Raw genomic sequence first — 16,174 nt, 5'->3', positions numbered from 1 at the left:
TGACGGTGCCTCTGCCTGTCCTCCCCAGGTACAGGGTGGTGGTTTCATATCCTCCCCAGAGCGAGGCCGAGCTGGAACTGAAGGAGGGCGACATTGTGTTTGTTCACAGGAAGAGGGAAGACGGCTGGTTCAAAGGCACGCTGCAGAGGAACGGCAGGACCGGACTGTTCCCCGGCAGCTTTGTAGACAGCATCTAATAAACACACCGCCGCCGCCGCCGCCATGCCCTGCTGCTCGCCTCGCCACAGTTCATCACTGTTCAAACCAAACAAGGACAGCACTCACAGCGCGGCCGGGACAGGACGATCAGACTGACGCTTGAACTGCGGCGCTGGTAACACGAGCGAGAGCGACAGAGAAGAACAGGAAGTGTTGTCAGTGAAAGCACAGTGGACAGAGTTAGAGGAAAGCACACGACTCATGAACTTTTCCCTTTTGTGTTGGTTATTTATATCTTTGTTAACAAATCAGCTGTTAAATGTGTGCCTTGTACTGTTCCTCACTTTATTGTACATACGGACACAAAGATGATTAGTCCTAAAACAACCCATATGAACTATTGATATAGATATGTTACGCATTTTAACTTATTTCATAGATTGGCCTTTTTGTAGTGCAACTCATGAGGGGCTGGAGCTGGCACATGCCTTATGCCACATTTTACCACATCAGTGATTCTTCTCTCCATTACACTACTGATAAAGGCCGTTAGCTTTGTTTCGCACTGTCAGCAGACAGGAGAAGGTACGTCAGACACGGCTGAGCAAGCGTCGTCATCACTCGCGCTGCAGCAGGAGAAAAGGATTCTTCCCCAGCTCCACAGCCGTTACCTCAACCCCCGAGGATCGTGGGAGAGATCTGCCGTATTGCACATGTGGGCACACGAGCTACAATGCACAGCCATGTGAACATTGCACATCTGAAAATATTTCTCTGGGCCAATCAGAGGGCCTCCAGCTTTTCTCCTGGTCCGGCTGAGGACAGTTACCTGCAGTGATCAAGTATTTGCATGTGATTAGTGAAGCCTCCTGCGGCAGACAGGGTGAAGATAGATGTGTTGCAGGACGTGAAAAACACACACACACACACACACACACACACACACTCCAAACAGACTGCAGTCAGACTTTATTTACTTTCTACCTTCTTTGTATTCACTGACCAGAGTAGCTGCTCTCCTCACCCCCGTCTCCAAACCCAGACGTAGCTCTCCATCACGGGAGCGACATCACATTTCGGTAACGGTGCACAACAGATTCTTTTCAGTGTACGTATTTATGTCGGTCACAGTTTCAGACACCTGCTGCTCGTAGAGAGTCTCTCTTATAACGAACCAGGACACGCAGTAAGGCACGCAGACACCCTTCAGCAGGCTCTCAGTTGTTGGACACTATAACTCATTCCTAATGTGACTTGTGGCAATAAAAACACAGCTAGCTAAAGCACAGAATGTTTGCCTAGAGTAACATATCATAGCTTCACTCCACAGGGAGAGGTGTGTAGTGTCATTCTGTTGAACCTGGAAAAGGTAGAGTTTTTATTGAAATCAATCACTTTGACCCCCTTGATTTTTTTTTTTATTTTTTTTTTCTTAAATGTCGTTTTGTGGTTGCGCTTTTCGTTGTTGTACATTTCGTCTTTACAAAGTCTTTAATGTTCAGTGTTGTATTGACTTGAATTACTGTAAGATTTCTTTGTGATTGGAGGGTTTGGTGCTCGTTAAACAGAAAGAATGGTCAGTTTTAGAATTAATAACTTTTTATCAAAGAACATGTCACAACGTAATTCCTCTTTTGCTTTTATTCAGTGTCATTAATGACTGACCTCTGACTGACCTGAAGTCCTATCAGGGGGCATTGAACACTTGAGAGTTGAGGCAATCACTGAATTGTGCCAAATCTGGCTCTGAGAATGAATTTACCCAGTTTTTCTTTTTTTTTCTTTTAGTCTTTTGTTGTAAACTGAGGGGACCACTGTGTAACTGACTGCTGGAATATGTTGTAGTTTGTTTGTAATTTGGAAAAGGATGGTACGAATCACTGTTAGGGCCTTTTGTTTTTTTGTATTTCTGAATTGGTACTTGCGTAGAATGAACCTGATGTATTGTTGTCTTGGCGATCACCACACCAACCTCAGGCTCTACGCTAAAACCGCTCCTCTGAGTGTCTTCTCATTTCACTGGTAAGCCTTTAATTTACGCGTCAGACTTACTTCAACACACACACACACTCATTTCCGCACCTTTGTGCACATAACATTTCTAATCAGACTGACTTTATCGTCCATGTTTTTCATGCATAGGCTGCACAGTTTCAGACTCATGGAACATGAAGCATTTCTCACAACTTAGTAAACTATATTTTCATTTATTGGAACATAAGGCGACTTAAGTTTGCTTGATTCAACTTAACAGATTTTCCTCATGCCAAGATGACTTACTTGATATTTTTTTTTTTTTGGTCTGTAGTTAGTCTGTTGTATGTCTGAAAATGGTGAAACTGAAATCAACCTATTGGCACAAGTCTATCATGTGAAAAACATTCTGAAGTACTTTAGGGAATAGCACATTTTGTAAAAATCTCTATAACAATAAACGCTAATGGTTTCCATAACTTCTTCGGGCTGAGTCGTTGTTTCATCACGATACTGCAGAGCTGCCTTTCCCCTCTTGTTTTCTCCACTGACCTTGTGTTGTGTCGGCCTCTCGCAGCCGCCGCCAAACTGTCTAATCAGGAGAGGAATCAAAGACGAACACCACAGCTGACAGGGCTGACTGCTCGTGTCCTCGCCTCGCCTCTTCTTCCCTCATTAGTAAACCAAAAGTTTGGAAAAAAGTATACGCACTTATTATAAGTTGCCACAGCAAAAAAGAAAGACAGTTGCTCCTAATTAAATGTATTTGGAGTAAGTCACATTACATGCGGTTATTAGTGTCTCCAGGAATGAAAGGCTCCTGCTGGAGAAGACCTTCTCCGGTGACTTACAGCAGAGCAGCATGCTGCACAGAGAGGTGAGCCTTCCCAGTGTTCAGCTGGGAAACACTGACAGGAACTGACAGGCACCCAGAGAGGTCATTGTACTGCACACGGTTCCCTGCAGAGGTTGGGTTACCATGGAAATAAGTTATTCCAGCAGAGTAGGAATAGTAAAAATGCGTACATTCATTTTTTGCAGAGAATGTGTACATTTAAGTCACGGTCACATGGTCTGCTTTGACGGGAGAGCGTCTGACAGAGCGGCGAGTCGGCTCTGAGCTGGTAAACGGCGTGGAAGGTCAAGATCTGAGTGGCAGGCGTGTATTTAAATAAAGGAGAAGCTGTGTGTGTGCAGAGTGAGTAAATCAGTCGTGGCTGCAGAGGGTGTGTGCAGTTCAGATATCGAGTCTCAAGGTAAAGAATTTCCTGATAATGTTTAAGCTCAGGGAGTGTCGGTCACCGCGAGTCAAGTGCTTTAATGTACGGAGATAACTGACGAGGTTTTAGGACTTTCACACAGTCTGTGGAAAAAAAAAAATGCACCTCCATAAAATGACAGCTGTGATAGCTTCTAAAAATACCCCCCTGAATCAAAGACAGCCTCCAGAAAACCACCAGGAGAACATGAAGGTTTCTGTCACACGAGGCTCAGTGCTAAAGACCGAATGTGGTGCAGTGACTACGATTTATCTGAGCAGCGGGAAAGGGTTAATACTGTGTGTCTGAGAGCGTGCATGCATCTACAGGGTTGTAGAGCCATATTTATATCTTGTGTGTGTGTGTGTGTGTGTGTGTGTGTGTGTGTGTGTGTGTGTGTGTGTGTGTGTGTGTGTCTCAGTGCATTGATGTGTTTGTGCCTGAGAGAGCAAAATGCACTCAGATCACTAAGGTGTGAAAGAGGGGAATAATGTCTTGGTGCTCAGGAAGGTGACCTGAATATAAACCAAGTCCTGTTCCTGTGTCTCACACACAGACAGAAACAGTTCGTACTAATGGACTCTGGAAGAGGGCAGTAACATTTTAAGCAAATTGTGCTTTTTGTATGTTGTGTTTTTCTCCTGTGCAGCGTGGATGTGATTCACAGTGCTCAGGGTCACAGGTCCACTCCAGCACAGGTTGTGAATGTGATTTAATCTCAGAGAATCAATCCTGCTGAATGCCTCAGTCTGATGGACGGCCCAGGTGTAGGCCAAGGCCACCCACTCTCAAACATTACTCACTTTTCTGTGCACCGGTGACAGTTTGGCTTTTCTACTGAGATATATTTCCATGGGGAACAATGATTCATGAGGCAAAGAGGATAACGGATCACAGCAATTAATAATTTTTTGTGCTATTTCAGGGTGCGCGGAGTGGAGCGGCCTCACCGTGTGCCAGCATGAATAGAAATCTTCTCAAACATTGAGGTACGACTCGGACAGGACTGTAATTATTCCTGTGAAATAAATGTATTCTTGTACAAATAGTGCAGTAAATGATGGCCTCCATATTTAAAAGACACTATAGGAACATTATGTTACTGATGAAGCACAATAAGGTCACTAAAGACCTGCACTGCACAAACCTACCAGCAGCAGGAGTACAAAAACAAATGTCTCTGCACTGAGCCTCCTGATTGCAGTTAGTTAGTTAGTTAGTTAGTTAGTTAGTTAGTTAGTTAGTTAGTTAGTTAGTTAGTTAGTTAGTTAGTTAGTTAGTTAGTCCTTCTAGAGCCAAACTGTCCACTGCAAAAAAATATTCATGGAAATCATATGTAAAAGTACAGAAACGAAATGCAATCACAAGACAAAAAACTGCTCTGTTTTTTCTGAATTAACGAGATTATTATTAAGTAATTAAGTAATAATTAAGTTTTCTAAAAATCAAGAAAAAATGATCTAATTAATTCAGAAAAACAGGATTTTCAAAATAAAATTTTTTCTCAGAATTCTGAAATAGTTGTGTTGTTGATTCAGAAAAACAGCAGGAATTTTAATATTACTTTTTTAATTTTGTAAAGAAAACTATTCTCTTAAAAAAAACCCTGTGGTTTTCTGGATTAACAAGAAAAACAGAGGATTTTTTTTCTTTTTGAGAGTTTTTCTTCTTGTTAATTCGGGAAAACAGAGACGTTTTACTTGCCTTTTATTATTGAAATGATGTGGTGACACTGAGGGAGAAAGTGTGAGGTTGAGGACAAACAGTATCAGACACAAACACTGACTGAGACGGATGAAAACACTGAGCTGCGCGCGCGCTGCGCCCCCTACCGACCCACGTCCGGTGACGCAACAGCTGCCAGGGAGAAACAAACATGGCGACGCCCGTGAGCAGCCACTCTTTTGATATTGAGCCGTTTTTCAGTAAATAAACTTCGTGACAGAGGAGCACGTCTGGGCCGACGGAACATATCAGTCTAAGATCAGGTAGGTGACAGATAACTGTGTGAACTTTACTGTAAAATCATAGATAAATAGTTGGAAAACAGCTGTTAGACTAGCTTTACGTCCCCATTAACGAAATGAAAATATGTATTCCTCTTCAAATTATCCTGTTTTCCATCTTCCTCTCCAGGTCAGTTTATCTCATTTTCTTCTTATTTATATTGTGTATTCTATGACAGCGGTCTCCAACCTCTGAGAGCCACTTTAACAAAATAAAAGATCCCCATGTTTTATATTACCGGTCACATTTATTCACATGACACTCAAACTGACCTCCAAACCAAATGATATGAATAAGATCATTTAACAAGTCTTTAAATATCAACATCCAACAACCGAAAACATCTGAAACTCACATCAAACCTGAACACAGACGTGAAAACACTACCGTAAATAAACCTCCACAAATCTGATCAGAAACCATAGAAGAAGAAGCTCCTCAGTCAGTGATCAGTGATAATTGTCAGTTCATCAGTGGTTTATAACAAACAGGAAGTTAAACATACATCATTCACTAAACTTTATTTTCCAAAATGTAAACAAACATGGGCTGAAAAATGAAAACTGGTCTCAAGTTGAAGCCCACAGTTTAACTCACTGTATCCATGGCAACATACTTCCTGTCACTGCATCACTGCATGTGGCCTACAGCTGATCTCATGTAAACAAACCTGACAGTGACGCATGTGACAGATAATGATCTGGTGCTGAAGAATATTTGTGTCTGTGTGTTTGATTTACTTTGATTGTTTTTGTCACTGCACGTCTACTACATTATATGTGAGTCATTTCGTACAGTGTGTTAAACAGGCGCTGTGTGGTTGTCTGTGTGCGGCCCTGCTGCGACGCTGTCTCTCCTGCAGGGTCATGTCCCGGCTGGCGGTGGTGTGTGGGGGCTCCAGGGGCATCGGGAAGGCCGTGGCCCGGCTGCTGGCAGAGAGGGGCTGCAGGTTAGCTGTTGTCTCCAGGAATGAAGACGCGGCCCGGGCCACTGTGGCTTCTCTACGTGGAGGTATAGTACATACACACACATTTACATATGCATGTATATGCATGATCCAATTGGCAAGACGCTCTCTCTCTCTCTTTCCCTGCCAAACTCTTTTTGTTGACATTTTCCTTGTTTCTTCAACAGTGCAGACGCCGTGAAATGTGAACAATTCGAGAAAACGTCACACTTACATTGTTTTTTAAATGCTTTTCTTTCAGAAGCCTGATAAAACTGTAAAAATGTGAACGCAGTCACAACAATAGTCAGTTCCTGTCAGAAACACTTGTGCAAACACACCGTACCCGGCAGGCAGGAGGCCTTTTGTTCCATTAAATAAAATAAATATAGAGCAACAGTCCCTGCAGTTAATGCACGTGCTGTAACCATGAACACACTCTCAGACCGTCTGTCTGCTCTCCAGCTGACCATGTGGCGTTTAGCTGTGATGTCTCCAAAGAGCGGGAGGTGCAGAAAACCTTCGACACGATCCACAGAACCTGTGGAAACATCTCTTACCTGGTGAACGCAGCTGGTATCAACAGGTGAGCTGACACGTGTTACGCTCATCACACACACACACACATATATATATTTATATATATCATATATTGAAGTGTGTTGCTGACCCGTCTGTGTTCAGGGATGCTCTGTTACTGAGGACCAAGCCGGAGGACATGGTCGCTCTGCTTCACACCAACTTGCTGGGCACCATGCTGACCTGCAGGGCGGCGCTGCGCAGCATGCTGCACTCCCAGGGAGCCGCCATTGTTAACATAGGTAAAGACTTTCCTGTGTCATGTTTTCAGTTTGGTCACTGGGGGGCAGTGTGTATCACATCTACAGTGTTGGTAGTTTGTTTTAGCTCATTTACATGGAAGCCCTGAAAGTTAAAACTTATAAAATGATCCAGTGGCCTCTCAGGGCTTCCGTACATTTACCACAAACTCACTGATGTTTGGATCATGAAGGGAGGAAGGTTTGAGGAGTTTTGTTGTCAGAGATGCAGGATACCTCTCCAGCATCAATGCTGCAGGTTAGTGGCTAAACAGCATTAAATTTACAGGATATGTCGGATGACAAACATCATCACACACACGATGTTCACTGTGAAGGATTTTTATCTCCAGAAAGTTTCAAGTAAAACAAGATCCATCAGTCTGTTAGCCCGTAGTTTGGCTCTGATTAATAATATAAATCATGTGTATCAGTTGAACTAAAACACTCTTATGGTCCTTTAAGCATAATGACTTCAAATAGCAGCTTTGTACGTGTGTTTTATTTTTAAATGTTTCTGTCATACCAAGTATTCTTAATGGATTCTGCTTCCTGTTTGCAGGCTCTGTGGTGGGCCTGAAGGGGAACGCTGGTCAGAGTGTGTACAGCGCCAGTAAAGCTGGTCTAGAGGGTTTCACACGATCTTTAGCTAAAGAAGTTGCATCACGTAACATCAGGGTCAACCTGCTGGCTCCAGGTATGCTCCATCTGTCTATACTGGATGTTTTATTTTCCCGCCTCTTCTGTCACTTTGTTATAGTCTCTCTCATGTCCCTGTCCTCTCTTGTGTCCAGGTTTCATCCGCACCGACATGACCGCGGCGCTGAGGGAGGAGGATGCGGCGCGCTCCGTTCCTCTGGGGAGATTTGGCGAGCCGGAGGAGGCGGCGCAGGCTGCTCTGTTCCTTTTGGAGTCTTCTTACGTTACAGGACAGGTGCTGGTTGTGGACGGAGGCCTGCAGCTGACCATGTAGTTATCTCGCCGTGCAGAGCAGCGGCAGCGAGGCAGGTGAGCGCCCGTGACTGACACAAGCCTTTATGGCTGCTCTGATTCTGACTGCGAACACACAACCGCACAGAATGAAGGCCGTTACCCAGAGGACCACCGTCCTGCCGCCCGTTCTGCTGAGTCACTCTGTCCGCCCTCAGTGGGCGTGGCCTGATGTGTGTGACAGTGGGGTCATCGTGACTAACGCTGCTGACTCCAGAGTGTCTGGCTCCGTCCAGACCTCGGTGCCCTGAGATCCTGAATGTGATCAGTAGATTTAACGCTCTTGGTCTTTTTCCATGACTGTTAGGCGCCCCGCCACTGATCCCCCCCTGGGAGAGATCCCCCTCATGGCTGACACATGTTACCCCCCGACCCCCACCCCCCTTAACAGCGGTCCCCCCTGAGCCCACCTCTGTCGGGGCCTGTGGAGGGGCCAGGCATGTCGGGCTGCAGCTGGAGGAAATTAGAGGTGGTGGTGGAGGTGGAGGGGTATTTTTAGCTGTGGGAATGTTGTGAGTGTCTGGTTACAGCTCTGGTCCTGCAGTGTGGATGGATGAGGTTGGAGGTGACTGTCATGCTCGGCGATGAGATCTGAAATGGCGTGTTGCTTGTTCGTTTCACTGAAACCTGCTGCAAGCATCAGAACCACCACTGTAACCGAGCAGCTTCCCTCCCTCTTGTGTGTGCACTTGCATCGTAAACATATTTTCTATTAAAGGACTGGATGCCATTAGACTCTCATTAGTATTCTTTGCAGGAATGTTTTTTCCACTGTGACTGATGGTGTGTTTTTTGGCGTTCTCTGCCGGTCTATAAAAACATCTCACGCTGTCGGAGGAGATTTTTATTAACTTTCATAACCTAAAATAATATCAGGAGAACAATCCATATACAGGCAATGATTGGCATAGAAATGTGCAAACACAGTAACTGTCAGCTGATGCAAGCTCCGATCAGACACAGAAAAAGATGTCCACTTTGTATAGTATTACAGAGGTGACAAAAATAGTAGATATAAATATACCTTGCTTTTCACTTTTCAGCAGCTGAGGAGAGTTTGCTGCTCCTCCATGCTGGAAAAAAAAAGCTGTGTTTTTGTACATTCTGGTAAAAGTTTTTTGGCACCGTACAAGTGTCCAAAAATAACATGCAAAGAAAGTGAGTTTGCATTAAAGCCTAAAAGTGATTTAAGGCAGTAAATATATTTATAAAACTTCATGATACAGAAAGTTGTTTTTATCAGTGAACAAAAGGCTGCTGATATAATTTATGTCAAGATTGATGGGAAAAGAAATTTAGTTGTTTTTTTTTCCATACAAAAATAAAATGGACAATCTGTGATGTGTGTGACAAATACACTGAAACCTTTCACAGCACCCTCTCTCCAGTGAGAACATTTCAATTCACACTTGTAAAATAAACCATCAAAGAAGAAGAAGAAGAAAAAAAAAACAAAACATCACCATAATGAACGGCCATCACCAAAAGTTTTCCATATTTTCCATTATTCTACATCACCACTGCCACCGTCAGTCAGTCACATCCCACTCACCACATTAAAGTCCTTTTTTACAAAAACCTGCTTTTTCCGTCCGTCTCTTCCTGTTGGAGCCAAACTCGCTTGAGTTCAGCTGCATCAACAAACAAACAAACCTCATCCATGTGAAAGCTTTCTCTCTTTTTTCCCCCCTAAACCTCAGTTCTGTTGCCAAAACAAAAACAAAAAAAACTAAACATACTGTTTGTAAGGCCCGGCCTTGTCCAATATCTGAAAGCTAATAAGCTGAGACTGTGATACTATGATACTGTAGCTATCAGCTCTGTGCTACACAAGCCCACATAATAAAAGTCTGTGATCTCCTTCGTCAAAGCTACGATGCTTTGAATCACTCAGTCTCTCTTGAAGTCTTCTCCACACACAGTCGCTGGAGTGCTACTCATAGATACAGTATTACTCTGTGTATTGTAAATGGCACCACTTGAACATGCATAGTAATTCTATGTTTCATTTCACTTTTCAACCTGCTTTTTTTTTTTTTTTCTTTATATCTTTACAGAGACGAGAGGCACTTGGACAGGAGACGCTCTGCAGATCAGAATCAGCCGACAGTTCATGAGACGGTCTTTTGTCGCCGTAAACACTTCAGTCGTTTTCCGGGTCCAGTCGATAAAATGAAGCTTTTGGAAAGACCTTGATGAATTGTGTAATATAACGGTGTGTGTCGTACTATAAAAGCATAAGAAAACCACCGCTGCACCAGCTCACTCTGTATTCTGTATCTGCAGTTCAATGATGGTTGATGAGGTTATATTCTGCACCCCTCCCCCCTATGCCGTCAAAGTATCTCTCTCAGGAAGTGCTGGGAGCGAGCGAGGGGCAGCTCTCAGGGTTTTTCCTCGTGCCTGCCTGTGGCCTCTACAGGTCGTCGCTTTCCACCAGGCCGCCAGGCTGCAGCGGGCTGGAGTCGGGGAAGAAGGCCGCCTTCACGTCCAGCCCTCTCTCCGTCAGTGCGGCGTAGCGGCTGGTGGAGGGACGCACCTTCTTGGGCTTGGGGAGGTTGGGCTGCTGCCACTGAGCTGAGGACAGAGGAGGAGGTTAAAAACGTCATGAGTGGACAGGAAGTAAAGGCCGAACAGACCGATGAGCAGCAAGAGTTCACTGGTGGAAACTTACTGTGGATGTCGAGACGTGCAGTGCTGGACACGATGCCTGCGTCATTCTTGGCTGACACGGTGTACCAGCCAGCGTCCTCTTTCATGGCTGGCTGGATGATCATGCACAGGTAGCCACAGTTGTCCTGGTGCATGCTGGGAAAGAAGATTGACACAAGAAGGGACTGTTTGAATATTCTAAACACCATATGAATGTTGACTGAAGCAAGTATTAAAGTTATAATCTGTAACTTTTCCACATTAAAATGTCTACAAACAACTAGACTTGTGTTCTTTATGTTGTTGAGTTGTGTTGTTATATTTTCAATTTCAAACCAGAAAAATCTGTGATTTTAATCATGGTAAAGGACACTGACTATACTGTCAGTGTCCTCTATGATCATGTGTCAGTATCAGAGAAACAAGCTGAGGAAATGTTAGACAGCTCAGCTCCCAGATGCTGGAGACGTCCTGTCCTGTGTCACTGAAGAGCGTCAGTGAATCTCTTGAGTTTTAATGTGAAACAGCTTTATTCAGTGTTTCTATTGGTTTTAATCCCCTGGTGTGTTTGTTATGGAGAGGAGGACACCTCTGTGAAAAAATTCAGCTGCTGGTAAAAACCTGAACGTCTGGTTCATAAGTTATCAGAGAAACAATCAAAACAAAAGGTTAGCATCAATCTCAGCTCCAGCTCTTCCCTGAGTCTCTGTCCTCCGAATAACTGCTTTATTCAGTGGTTGTAACGGATGTAATCACTGGGTCTGTTTGATTTCCTGAACCACTGACGCTGAAGGAATCCAAACTGGGAGGAGCTTACGTTAATGGTGAAGACAACAACTCCCATGATCCCACACTATGTCAAGACATCACCAAATGCTTTCTTTTGTTATTGTTTTGATTGTGACAGACCGTGTGTGCTATTTGAACTGCTGACTGTTCATCGTTTATTTACCTGATTCTGTCTGTGTTGTGAGTGAAAGACTCATTCTCCCTCTTCCAGAAGATCTGTGGATAGGGTACTCCCGTGACGCGACACTCCAGACGCACAGGATGACCCTCAGCCACGGTCGTGTTCTGCAGCTTCTCAATAAACGAAGGGGCCTTGTGCATTTCTTTGGCTGTAGAGAGAGTGTGTAACTCTGAGTCCAAACCATGCTTACATGTATCTCTGCACACACACACACAAGGTGCTTCTGCAAGGACGTAGGTTTGCATAATGAAGGTAGGGACATAAAAACTAATAGTAAGTCAACTTACAGTGAAGCCCCAGCCCAGGGTTTGAACCCAGAACCTTCTAAGTATGAGGTAATTGCTTTAACCATTGTACAACCATGCCTCCCCATCAAAAAATCATAGTATGGTAAGGCATTAAAAATTCATGGTATAGTACAACATCAAAATTGTGATAAAAACGTCATAGTATAGTAAGGCATCAAAAATGTGATAAAAACATCATAGTAAAGTAAGTGGTCAAAAATGTGGTAAAATCGTCATAGTTATAAATAAGCATAGAAAATGTGATAAAAACGTCATAGTATAGTAAGGCATCAAAAATGCAATAAAAACATCATAGTAAAGTAAGTGGTCAACAATGTGATAAAATCGTCATAGTTATAAATAAGCATCGAAAATGTGATAAAAACGTCATAGTATAGTACAACGTCAAAATTGTGATAAAAACATAATAGTATAGTAAGTCATCAAAAATGTCATGAAATCGTCATAGTATAGTACGGCGTCAAAAATGTGATAAAATCGTTATAGTTATAAATAAGCATAAAAAATGTGATAAAAACGTCATTGTAAAGTAAGTGGTCAAAAATGTGATAAAAACATCATAGTACAGTACAACGTCAAAATTGTGATAAAAACATAATAGTATAGTAAGGCATTAAAAATGTGATAAAAACGTCATAGTATATTAAGGCATCAAAAATATGATAAAAACGTCATAGTATAGTACAATGTCAAAAATGTGAAGAAAACATCATAGTATAGTTACTATACTATGACGTTTTCTTCACATTTTTGACTATACTATAGTACAACGTCAAAAATGTGAAGAAAACATCATAGTATAGTAAGGTGTCAAAAATAACATGAAAATGTCATGGTATAGTAAGGCATCAAAAATGCAATTAAAATGTCATAGTATAGTACAACGTCAAAAATGTGAAGAAAACGTCATAGTATAGTAAGGCATCAAAAATGTCATAAAAAGGTCATAGTATAGTAAGGCATTAAAAATGTGATAAAACATCATAGTACAGTACAACGTCAAAATTGTGATAAAAACATAATAGTATAGTGAGGCATCAAAAATGTGATAAAAAGGTCATAGTATAGTAAGGCGTCAAAATTGTGATAAAATCGTTATAGTTATAAATAAGCATCAAAAATGTGATAAAAACGTCATTGTAAAGTAAGTGGTCAAAAATGTGATAAAAATATCATAGTACAGTACAACGTCAAAATTGTGATAAAAACATCATAGTACAGTACAACGTCAAAATTGTGATAAAAACATAATAGTATAGTAAGGCATCAAAAATGTGATAAAAAAGTCATAGTATAGTAAGGCGTCAAAAATGTGATAAAATCGTCATAGTTATAAATAAGCATCTAAAATGTGATAAAAACATCATAGTAAAGTAAGTGGTCAAAAATGTGATAAAATCGTCATCGTATAGTAAAGCATCAAAAATGTGATAAAAACATAATAGTATAGTAAGGCATCAAAAATGCAATTAAAATGTCATAGTATAGTACAACGTCAAAAATGTGAAGAAAACGTCATAGTATAGTAAGGCATCAAAAATGTGATAAAAAGGTCATAGTATAGTAAGGCATCAAAAATGTGATAAAATCGTCATCGTATAGTAAAGCACCAAAAATGTGATAAAAACATAATAGTATAGTAAGGCATCAAAAATGTGATAAAAACGTCATAGTATTGTAAGGCGCCAAAAATGTCATTAAAATGTCATAGTATAGTAAGGCATCAAAAATGTAATAAAAACGTCATAGTATAGTAAGGCGTCAAAAATGTGATAAAATCGTCATAGTTATAAATAAGCATCTAAAATGTGATAAAAACATCATAGTAAAGTAAGTGGTCAAAAATGTGATAAAATCGTCATCGTATAGTAAAGCATCAAAAATGTGATAAAAACATAATAGTATAGTAAGGCATCAAAAATGTGATAAAAACGTCATAGTATTGTAAGGCGCCAAAAATGTCATTAAAATGTCATAGTATAGTAAGGCATCAAAAATGTAATAAAAACGTCATAGTATAGTAAGGCATTAAAAATGTGATAAAAACATAATAGTATAGTAAGGCATCAAAAATGTCATAAAAACGTCATAGTATAGTAAGGCATTAAAAATGTGATAAAAAGATCATAGTATAGTACGGCGTCAAAAATGTGATAAAATCGTTATAGTTATAAATAAGCATCAAAAATGTGATAAAAAGGTCATAGTATAGTACAGCGTCAAATATATCATAAAAATGTCATAGTATAGTAAGGCATCAAAAATGCAATAAAAACGTCATAGTATAGTAAGGCATCAAAAATGTGATAAAAACGTCATTGTAAAGTAAGTGGTCAAAAATGTGATAAAAATATCATAGTACAGTACAACGTCAAAAATGTGATAAAAACGTCATTGTAAAGTAAGTGGTCAAAAATGTGATAAAAATATCATAGTACAGTACAACGTCAAAAATGTGATAAAAACATAATAGTATAGTAAGGCATCAAAAATGTGATAAAAACGTCATAGTATAGTAAGGCATCAAAAATATGATGAAAACATCATAGTATAATAAGGCGTCAAAAATGTCATAAAAACGTCATAGTATAGTAAGGCATCAAAAATGTGATAAAAACATCATTGTAAAGTAAGTGGTCAAAAATGTGATAAAAATATCATAGTACAGTACAACGTCAAAATTGTGATAAAAACATAATAGTATAGTAAGGCATCAAAAATGTGATAAAAAGGTCATAGTATAGTAAGGCGTCAAAAATGTGATAAAATCGTCATAGTTATAAATAAGCATCGAAAATGTGATAAAAACATAATTGTATAGTAAGGCATCAAAAATGTGATAAAAACGTCATAGTATTGTAAGGCGCCAAAAATGTCATTAAAATGTCATAGTATAGTAAGGCATCAAAAATGTAATAAAAACGTCATAGTATAGTAAGGCATTAAAAATGTGATAAAAACATAATAGTATAGTAAGGCATCAAAAATGTCATAAAAACGTCATAGTATAGTAAGGCATTAAAAATGTGATAAAAAGATCATAGTATAGTACGGCGTCAAAAATGTGATAAAATCGTTATAGTTATAAATAAGCATCAAAAATGTGATAAAAAGGTCATTGTAAAGTAAGTGGTCAAAAATGTGATAAAAATATCATAGTACAGTACAACGTCAAAAATGTGATAAAAACGTCATTGTAAAGTAAGTGGTCAAAAATGTGATAAAAATATCATAGTACAGTACAACGTCAAAAATGTGATAAAAACATAATAGTATAGTAAGGCATCAAAAATGTCATGAAAACGTCAACGTATAGTAAAGCATTCAAAATGGATAAAAAGGTCATAGTATAGTACAGCGTCAAATATATCATAAAAATGTCATAGTATAGTAAGGCATCAAAAATGCAATAAAAACGTCATAGTATAGTAAGGCATCAAAAATGTGATGAAAACATCATAGTATAATAAGGCGTCAAAAATGTCATAAAAACGTCATAGTATAGTAAGGCATCAAAAATGTGATAAAAACATCATTGTAAAGTAAGTGGTCAAAAATGTGATAAAAATATCATAGTACAGTACAACGTCAAAATTGTGATAAAAACATAATAGTATAGTAAGGCATCAAAAATGTGATAAAAAGGTCATAGTATAGTAAGGCGTCAAAAATGTGATAAAATCGTCATAGTTATAAATAAGCATCGAAAATGTGATAAAAACATAATTGTATAGTAAGGCATCAAAAATGTGATAAAAACGTCATAGTATTGTAAGGCGCCAAAAATGTCATTAAAATGTCATAGTATAGTAAGGCATCAAAAATGTAATAAAAACGTCATAGTATAGTAAGGCATCAAAAATGTAATAATAACGTCATAGTATAGTAATGCATTAAAAATATGATAAAAAGGTCATAGTATATTAAGGCATCAAAAATGTGATAAAAACGTCATAGTATAGTACAATGTCAAAAATGTGAAGAAAACGTCATAGTATAGTACAACGTCCAAAATGTGAAGAAAATGTCATAGTATAGTAAGGAATCAAAAATGTAATACAAACGTCATAGTATAGTAAAGCATTAAAAAT

General features: G+C 39.9%; 3 protein-coding genes across 9 annotated transcripts in view; 2 read left to right on the top strand and 1 right to left on the bottom strand.

The window, feature by feature from the left end:
* The window catches only part of sh3rf1 (SH3 domain containing ring finger 1), a 31,950-nt gene extending 29,338 nt beyond the window's left edge, over positions 1–2,612 (top strand). For both annotated transcript variants that reach the window (XM_056378752.1, XM_056378750.1), the window contains one exon: positions 29–2,612. In XM_056378752.1, the coding sequence (XP_056234727.1) occupies positions 29–197 (169 nt within the window). In that variant the 3' untranslated portion in view covers positions 198–2,612. The remainder of the gene's footprint in view (positions 1–28) is intronic.
* A 2,576-nt stretch (positions 2,613–5,188) lies between these two features.
* cbr4 (carbonyl reductase 4) lies at positions 5,189–10,348 on the top strand. Its single transcript, XM_056378402.1, has 7 exons — positions 5,189–5,380; positions 6,262–6,410; positions 6,811–6,931; positions 7,030–7,166; positions 7,726–7,860; positions 7,958–8,171; positions 10,211–10,348. Exons 2-6 carry the CDS (start codon positions 6,266–6,268, stop codon positions 8,134–8,136), a joined length of 717 nt encoding a protein of 238 aa, XP_056234377.1. The 5' UTR covers positions 5,189–5,380; positions 6,262–6,265; the 3' UTR covers positions 8,137–8,171; positions 10,211–10,348.
* Positions 8,983–16,174, bottom strand: part of palld (palladin, cytoskeletal associated protein) — a 62,897-nt gene continuing 55,705 nt past the window's right edge. For all 6 annotated transcript variants that reach the window (XM_056378389.1, XM_056378386.1, XM_056378387.1 and 3 more), the window contains 3 exons: positions 11,758–11,923; positions 10,828–10,961; positions 8,983–10,730 (listed from right to left, as the gene is read on the bottom strand). In XM_056378389.1, coding sequence (XP_056234364.1) covers positions 10,570–10,730; positions 10,828–10,961; positions 11,758–11,923 — 461 coding nt within the window. In that variant the 3' untranslated portion in view covers positions 8,983–10,569. The remainder of the gene's footprint in view (positions 10,731–10,827; positions 10,962–11,757; positions 11,924–16,174) is intronic.

Source organism: Seriola aureovittata, chromosome 6, assembly GCF_021018895.1.
Source record: "Seriola aureovittata isolate HTS-2021-v1 ecotype China chromosome 6, ASM2101889v1, whole genome shotgun sequence".
NCBI classification, from domain to species: domain Eukaryota; kingdom Metazoa; phylum Chordata; class Actinopteri; order Carangiformes; family Carangidae; genus Seriola; species Seriola aureovittata.
Note: the sequence above shows the minus strand (reverse complement) of the source record. Positions and strands in the feature narration are given on the sequence as shown.

Excerpts from the sequence above, each read along its gene's own strand:
- cbr4 (XM_056378402.1), top strand. The coding sequence starts at position 6,266 with ATGTCCCGGCTGGCGGTGGTGTGTGGGGGCTCCAGGGGCATCGGGAAG. Across the intron at positions 6,932-7,029 it reads AACGCAGCTGGTATCAACAG|GGATGCTCTGTTACTGAGGA; the intron begins GTGAGCTGACAC and ends GTCTGTGTTCAG. Across the intron at positions 7,861-7,957 it reads GGTCAACCTGCTGGCTCCAG|GTTTCATCCGCACCGACATG; the intron begins GTATGCTCCATC and ends TCTTGTGTCCAG.